Consider the following 8,346-nt stretch of genomic DNA (forward strand, 5'->3'; position numbering starts at 1 on the left):
TTTTTACCTTCGTATATATCGATTTTCTATAAAATAAAAAAATATGCAGAAACCAACAACTAACATGAGGCACTAGATTAATAGGTTAGTTTAGAAATAATATAAAATGCTATAAAAAGTATACAAAAGTGATATCATAATAGCTTGGAACAATAAAAAATAATAGATACATTTGTGACGTATCAATGTCTTTTCCAGTAGTTTCCTGGTTTTGTTTGGGCATGTCCCGTGCATCTAGGTCCTATTTCTAGTTAGTGTGAGCCCCAATTCCAGGTCTCCTTTGGTTTGGAGGAATTTCATAGGAATTCTAGAGGATAGGATTCTTATAGAATTTTTCCTTACCCTTTGGTTCATAGGAATGGATTCCTATTCCTACATAGGATTGATTCCCATCCTTCACGTTTCATAGGAAAATAAAAATGAGCCTAGACTCAATGGAAATTTTTTTTTGGTGTCAACCAAATGACATCTCGTTTTCCAAAAAACACACACACACACACAAAAACAGAGGTAGTACCTCCCACGCAAAAATGAAGAACCACAAGGACCTACACGGAAAGGGTATGCACTGCCAACCGCCAAGTGGCAACCGCAACAACTTTGGACTGTACCCCCGCAAAAGAAATTCTCGGGGAATAATCCAAGCCAAAGGAAGCGAATAGAATAGGAAACGCACAGCAGACAAGATAGCAAAGAAAGAAAGAAAAAAAGGTTCGGAAAGGGGGAAGTTGGCACTGAGAGAAATCCTACCCCGAGCGGAGAGAGCGGAGGGCGACCGGAGGACTGCTCGCTCGCTCGTTCGTCGGTGGTGGTTCCGCCCTCTCTCCCTCCCTTGTCCGCGCTGCCCAGGTCGAGCTCCTCTTCCTCCTCCCTCCTTCTCCCCTCTCGAGCATGGATGCTGTCTCTAGGTTTCTTGCTGCTTGGCGTGTGCAGGATTTGGTAGGACCTTTCTTGGAGCCAGTTCGATTCTTGCTGCGGCTCCGGCTACGTCGATTGGCATGCTTATTATTCTCGAAATTGCGTCGTCCCATGACCCAATCCGTGTACTCGGCTCGCATTCCGGCCGAGATTTTTTGGTGCCTTGGGGTTGGATTGCTGTGGAATTCAACTCCTCCCCTGCTAGGGTTCCTCCCGTGGGATTATACGCTCACATTCTGCGCAGTGAGAGCCTACAGTAGAGTTCCTTCTGTAGGATTTTGCTCGCATTCTGCAGGAGATTTCTTCACGGGAGTCCCCCGGGTTTGGATTTTTTGTGTCTAGTTCATAAGTTTTACAGTAACTCTTGGTGTCGGCCGCAATTTTGTCCTCCTTTTTTCCTGTTCGTCGTGTCGGCTGCTAATTCGTGTACACTTTCTGCCGTTCTACTTGCTTGCGTACTGCCATGGTGCGGATATTCAGCAAAGTTACTTTCTTCTGCGAGAATCTGCGAGGATTGTTACTGAAGCTGTTCTTGCTGTACAGATTTCCCTTCATCTTTTGTTATGTTCAGGGGGGGGTATGTGCAGCGATTAAAAAGTGTCAGTGTGCATTTACATTACTACTAGATGCCCCTGTTTGCTGGATGACAGATCAGTTTGTTTGTTAGTTTAGCTGTAATAACCAACTAATTTTGACAAGTCAGTGTTGTTGTTACTTCCTCAACTTTTTTTCTTCCATAGTGACATTTCAACACTAGTGTTGCCTTAAGTTGCTCTAATTATTCGTATGGGTGATGTACTTTCTCCACAACTGTCGCTGTATTGCTCAATTAGGTGGGACTTATCATTTGACAATGATGTTATGATGTGCAGGTGTTAGCTGATCACTACTTCACTAGGAGCGAAAAGGAGCTACCATGGGTATTTCATCCAAGTGGATCAAATCACTTGTTGGGATAAAAAAGCATGGAAAAGCTCAAAATGGCGAAAGCAGCAGAGAAGTAAGTCAAAGGGTATTCACAATTTTCTTTCGAGCCAGCTTCCCCCCTTTCCATTACTCGACCTCAATCATCCTCGATCTCGAAGGATGAACTACATGACAAAAACATACTAGCACTTGATCCCAACTTCTTATAAATTGACAACCACAGCTAGGTAAATCACCAACTCCTGCAAAAGACATCAAAGCAAAGCGGCAGCCTCATTATCCAGCATCCCAGTAAGAAAATGGGGGTATTCGTTATGGTTGGATATTGTGATAGTGAATGGTTTGGGTCTATTTGCTCATGTTGTTTCCTGCTTGTCCTTTTGTGAGCATTAAAAAATATATTTCATTTGGATTTTTCTTGTCCTGTCCAAACATGTGGAATCTTCAAGAATGATGGAAAATAGATGGTTTACCAAAACTCACTGAAAATGGGGGTATTCGTTATGGTTGGATATTGTGATAGTGAATGTTTTGGGTCTATTTGCTCATGTTATACTTTGCTCATGTTGTTTCCTGCTTGTCCTTCTGTGAGCATTAAAAAATATATTCCATTTGGATTTGTCTTGTCCTGTCCAAACATGAGGAATCTTCAAGAAGGATGGAAAAGTAGATGGTTTACCAAAACTCACTGAAAGTGGTGTTATTGTTGACATGTCTTTATCATCTGATGTCCTTTAAGGCCTAAAGGGCTATTCCTCCACTATTCCTTTTCATTGTCAGAACTCAGAAGTGTCATATGCAGGAGAAATTTGAAACAAGTAGATTACAGCATTGCTTAGAAGTTATGCATTGTGTAACTAATGTTAGCACTCATTGTTGTGCAAAGACGTTGCTGAAGTCCTTTTGTTGTTAGTTGCTGCTGTCAAGGACCATAATGCTTCCGTCGTCCTCACATCCACCATTTGGTGGACAACTGAAATGTTAACGCATGGTACAACAAGCTCTGGGCCAACCAACTAATAAGTTCCATAATATAATTTAAATCTGACTGCTCTAGTTTGTGTCCTTTTCTAGTTCATGAGTATTGTTAACCTCAATTCACTGCCGCTGATTTTTTCTCCCCTTTCTAGTAAAGTTTTGATGGAAGCCTTTCAGTTTACTTTGATTGTAAACTGACTGTATAGGTGCAATGCCACATCTAAGCATGCGGTGCTTATTAACAGCATTGCATTACCATCTACTTTCACGCCATCCTCCTAACTTTGGTTATTGTCTTTAAATTATGGAAATATTGCTTCAAGACTATGCTTTGTATATTGTAGAGGAGCTCTGCTGCTCAGCTGCTACACAAACGGAAACATTCTGTGGATACTGAAGGCTCCCTTGCAGTTGCAGAACACACAGTGCAAATTGAACCATTGGCTAGTGACACCAATACACAAACAATTTCATCTGAGACTGAACTAAATACAAAGGAGCATCAGGCTGCAACAGTTATTCAATCAGCCTTTCGAGCATTCTTGGTATTATATTCTCTCTTTGATTACCATGTTATTACTGATGATTTAAAAAAAATCAAGCAAAATATTGCATTTTGTAACGTGGATAAATCTACTGTCCCAACTCAGGATTCTGCTTTATGCCTCCAACATGGAAAATGCCACAAAATGTTGAGTGCTAATTTAAAAATCACAATGGATGAAAATAAAGGGAAAATGGGATTCATGTGAACTCTATACCTTTTGTTATGTATGATGAAGTCCTGGTATATTCTTCTTAAAGAAGACCAAAACTACTACTGGGTGCTGGTCAGTCATGTAATGCCACAACTCACTGGATACACCTAAGAAGTTCTTGGATTTTACTGTGGTCTTGAACTGAAATTATCCAGATGTACTGTTATTTGCTAGGTGTAAATGATTGTTGTTTACTGACCCGCCTATGGGGCATATCTAGTTGGAGCAACTATTATTAGAATAGGAAACTAGAACTGCTGCAGATTCATGAAGTGGTCATCAGAAATTCTTCTAAGGATAGTGAGGACAAAGAACCAATTGCCAACTCGTAATCCCTGTGTGGGAGAAAGAAACTGATAAGTATAGTTTAAAACTGAATTAAAGGACAGATATTGTCCATTAGAAACTCATCATTTGGGGCTTTGCCTTTTCCATTAGGGACTAAACTTTGTAGTTGCTTGATCACTCCTGTCCCTATACTCACTATATTTTGATTATTTTCTGATGATCCAGGCCTAAGTGCCCAACGCCTACACTAGTAACTCGTAATGCATGTTATAAGGGCTGGACCAATCAGATATAAAACCTAAGTGAAAAATATGCAAAATAAGCAGTAACTTGAAAACAATTTTTGCTAATATTTCTCAATTCTAGGCAGTCTTTTGATGATATGTGGTGTGAAGCACTTTGATTTTCTGCTTGCACTATCAGGCTAGGCGAGCTTTACGGGCATTAAAAGGATTAGTTAGACTCCAGGCCCTCGTTAGGGGCCATGCTGTACGAAAGCAAGCAGCAGAAACACTTCAGTGTATGCAATCACTAGTAAAGGCTCAAGCTCGTGTCAGAGCAAGACAGGTTCGTATTGGTTTGGAAGGTCAGGTACCCCAGAAGAAGGCTCCTGAACAAAATGCTCAGGAGGATCAAGCTCGAGAAATTGAGGTATGAAACTGCCCAGAAGTCGGTGGTGTGATGTAGGCTATTCAATTCATGATTTCCTTACAGTATATATGCAAATGCAAGCCGGCAGCTTTATATAGCTCTGTTCGCTGGATTTCTGTTAATATACCTAGCAGAGTTATTTGCCAAGATTTGTATATTATTGGAGTTGTCAAATAATCTGTTCGCTTTTCTTGTTCTTTACAATCTTCCATACAGCAAAGTATATTAAGTTTTGTAGTTCGGGAAATTGAGAAGCTTTAGCTGTGACTGAAAATACAATCACAACAAAACTTTGTTTACAGTTACGCCATCAAGATGTAGAGTTAGAATATCCAGATCACAAATGCAACAATTCAAGTTTTCCTGTGGGAAAACTGTTCAGGTTTCTCTGTAGAGCTCACTAATAACAGAAAGTACGAACTGTCCATCAGCTGGCATAAAAGACTGAAATCTCTGTTTTTAATCACATATTTGCTTTTGAGAATTGTTACTGAACTATGGGATGCAGGAACGCTGGTGTGGTGGTATTGGCTCGGCGGAAGATATGCAAGCTAAAGCATTGAAAAAGCAAGAAGCTGCCGCTAAGCGGGAAAGAGCAATGGCATATGCTTTAACACACCAGGTAACTTGAAGTGATGACATTCTACCATAAATGTATGAGCAACCGTAGAAGCCCTGGTGCTCAAGTGGTCCAGCTGCTGGCTGGGTTTTAGGGAACTTCGTTTTTTTTTCAGTAAAGTAGAAGAACAAAAACAAATGATGTAATAATAAGTTGGCAATGCAGGCTGCTAATTGCGCTTTCCTTTTGCAGCGGCAAGCAGGTTCCAGGAAACAGAAAGCTGCAGATGTCCAAGGGCCAGAGGCGGATGAGAACCAGTGGGGACGGAACTGGGTGGAGAGGTGGGTGGCTGTACGCCCGTGGGAGAACAGGTTACTGGACAGCAATGCCAAAGAGAATGTACCAATTGGCGACGATAAGGAGGCTGAGGAAAATGGGGACAGGGATGTAAACAAGCCAAAAGGAAAAGTTGCAGTTTCTGGCATTCAGTCAAATGGTTCAAGCGGGACGAAAGATGCAAAACACAAGAAGTCACATTCTGATGCAAGTGGTTCTTCATCAGGGCAATCTGCGGCTGCGCCACCCGCTGCTTCTTTGGGATCATCTAAGCTGAAACCGAAGCCATCGGGTCAAACCTCTGAGGAAGTCAGCCCTCAACCTACCGATCCGGCTCCGCGGTCCACAAGTAATCCGAAAGAAAGGCCAGCAGCACAAGTCAATGCACCAACGAAGAAGCGGCTATCCCTTCCTAGCAACGGTAAATATCTGCATTCTTTTGCCAGTTTAACCTCCCGAGTCGCCAACGCTGTTACTTCAGATATTTAAGCTATCCAAAACTGTATCTGTCACAAGCTATGTGTCTTTTCAAGAGCTCATTTGTCACTAGCTAAGCATTTCAGTTGTAGTTGGCATGCGTTTTGCAAAGTATTAACAGCTCATGCCGCAGCAGTATCTGATGTCCATTTGCTACTTAGCTAAGCATTTCAGCTGTACTAGTTCACATTCATTTGAGCTAAAGTATCAACAGTTGATGCTGCAGCAGTTTCTGACGTCCATTGCATGTATTATATGTAGGAACGGCCGGTGGCGGAGCAAGAAAAGGCCAGGCCAACAGCAGCGAGAAAGCTCGGCCCGTCGGTTCCAAGAACAAGGCGAAAGGAGCGTCCAAGTCTGAACCGAAGCAGCGTCGGAGCCCTGGCAGCGCAACCGCGAAGCGGGCCCAGGCACAGGCCTGACCAATCAATCCACTCCCTCCCATTTCATCCAGAAACTTAGTCGTCATGGCAATGCCCATCTGTCACGTACATAAAAACCAAGAAATAAACAACCCTGCATCTAGATCGCCGCCACGCTCCCTGCATTTCCTCATGCTTCCGTCAGCTACCATTCTGTGTGTATGCTTTCTTCTTCAAGCCACTGTTCCGAAAGAACCGAAGAGGCAAGCACCATGTTATCTGCAAGTTGTGTCTGTCCATCCTTCAGTGTAAGAAAAACCATGCTTTAATGTTGCAACATGGCATGTTCTGCAGCATCAGTGGTGGTGGTTGGGTCCATGCATATCCTTCGTATCCCTCATGTATATTGCTCACTGCTTTCTTCATGGAAAGGCCGCCCAGATTCTTCTGGAGGATTTGTATAAGTCGCAACGTGTCCCATCTTGCATGCCTGACCATTTTTGCATGATGAAAGTGGTGGCTTTTGCAAAGCCAAAGCAGGATGGTGTGAGTATGATGATGGGTCTCCAGGTGCAATCATGCATGCAGTGGTTGGTTCCAATGCAGCCCCATTTGCAGGTCTCTTTAGGACCCGGCTGAAAGCCACCTGCTGCTTGGAACATGCCTGCCTGCCTTTGACTAATTGATGGATGCCCGTGCTGTGTGGTAAGTAAGCTGATGTGTTGTTGCAACTTGCAGCATGCAGCCGTGCATGTTGCTTGCTCCTGAATTAGTCTGAAAGCTTATATGCTCAGGAACTAGTATAATACTTTCTCTGTCTCAAAATTCTTGTCTTAGTCATACATCCGTATCTAGACAAATCTAAGACAAGAATTTTGTCATACATCTGTATCTAGACAAATCTAAGACAAGAATTTTGGGACGGACGGAGGGAGTAGTATATTTGTTGGAAGGTCGGTGTACAGAGATGGCAATCATAAATTGATCTGATCTGATGTGTTGGTGGTATTTGTGGAGCTGCAAGCTAATTTGGACATGCTTGCCGTGATCCAGCATTTGTGGCTGTGGACTTGTTGTCGCTGTTCAGCAGACAGGTGGGGCCAGGTCATATAAATGCCGCATCAAGCAACCAAAACTGGCCTTTTTCTCCCTCGGCCCATTGTTGTAATGCTGAATAATGTGTTCTTTTGCATGGGCCATGAACGTTCACTGGCTTGCATTTTTTTATTTGTACCGACGATAAACAATAGGGAAATTCCACACTGTGGCTTTGATATCTATCAAAGAAAATCGTAGAGGGATATCAACCTATAGCTCTATACTGTTGTGGATCCTTCCTCGTGGAGTCTGCAGCGCTGTGGAGTTTAACTGCTCATCGCCATGATCCATTACATGCTGCCTCAATGCGTGAAAAGATAGTGCAGGGCCATGGAGACAACGCGTCAACATCTTTCTTGGTTTGGTAATCAAATAATTCGAAGAGATATATATTGTCAAATTAAAATGACATCAAAGTTACACCACCTGTTCTTTCTTGGTCGTTGGAAGGTCAGTGTAGAGAGATGACATATCTAGCCAAACTTATCTACAGAAAAAGTGTGTTATATCGATAATATAAAATATATTTCCCAAAGAATCTAGTAAAATTAATTAAAACTTCAAATGATTTGAAAATGAGGAACTACCATCAACAGGACATCGCCGTGATCCAAGTTCAACATGTGAAAAGGGCCCATGAAGGCGACATATCAACATCTTTTTGGTTCCGTGACCATAGCCATTTTTGGTGAAATACAGTGCAATAAGAGCGACATCATAGCTATCCTATTTTCTTCATGGCCGTTGGAAGGTCGGTGTACAGAGCAGAGATGATATATAGATAAATCGACTGATTGGTTTATACTACTCCCTCTGTTCACTTTTACAAGACCTTGAAGCATTTCAGACAATGTGTAAAACAGTTTATTTGGAGTTGTCTGAAACGACTTGCAAAAGTGAACAGAGGGAGTAGTACTTTCCCGGAGCTGAAAACTAGCTAGTTTGGACATGCTTGCTCGTTGCAATACTATTCTCACCCATGATCCAAACCTAA

The 8,346-nt window shown here is 42.3% G+C and overlaps 1 protein-coding gene across 2 annotated transcripts; it reads left to right on the forward strand.

The window, feature by feature from the left end:
- The first annotated feature begins 688 nt into the window (after positions 1 to 688).
- Positions 689 to 6,703, forward strand: LOC119298897 (protein IQ-DOMAIN 1-like). 2 transcript variants are annotated; one of them, XM_037576201.1, is made up of 7 exons: positions 689 to 849; positions 1,791 to 1,930; positions 3,168 to 3,368; positions 4,293 to 4,520; positions 5,029 to 5,142; positions 5,332 to 5,836; positions 6,154 to 6,703. In XM_037576201.1, exons 2-7 carry the CDS (start codon positions 1,835 to 1,837, stop codon positions 6,312 to 6,314), a joined length of 1,305 nt encoding a protein of 434 aa, XP_037432098.1. In that variant the 5' UTR covers positions 689 to 849; positions 1,791 to 1,834; the 3' UTR covers positions 6,315 to 6,703. The 2 variants fall into 2 exon arrangements, with proteins under 2 accessions (XP_037432098.1, XP_037432099.1); XM_037576202.1 differs by having other exon boundaries at positions 690 to 849; positions 1,791 to 1,918.
- The last annotated feature ends 1,643 nt before the right edge of the window (positions 6,704 to 8,346 follow it).

This window comes from Triticum dicoccoides, chromosome 5A (genome assembly GCF_002162155.2).
Source record: "Triticum dicoccoides isolate Atlit2015 ecotype Zavitan chromosome 5A, WEW_v2.0, whole genome shotgun sequence".
Taxonomy (NCBI): domain Eukaryota; kingdom Viridiplantae; phylum Streptophyta; class Magnoliopsida; order Poales; family Poaceae; genus Triticum; species Triticum dicoccoides.

Coding starts and splice junctions, on each gene's coding strand:
- LOC119298897 (XM_037576201.1), top strand. CDS start 1,835: ATGGGTATTTCATCCAAGTGGATCAAATCACTTGTTGGGATAAAAAAG. Junction 1,931..3,167: donor GCAGAGAAGTAAGTCAAAGG/GTATTCACAATT, acceptor TGTATATTGTAG/AGGAGCTCTGCTGCTCAGCT. Junction 5,143..5,331: donor CATATGCTTTAACACACCAG/GTAACTTGAAGT, acceptor TTCCTTTTGCAG/CGGCAAGCAGGTTCCAGGAA.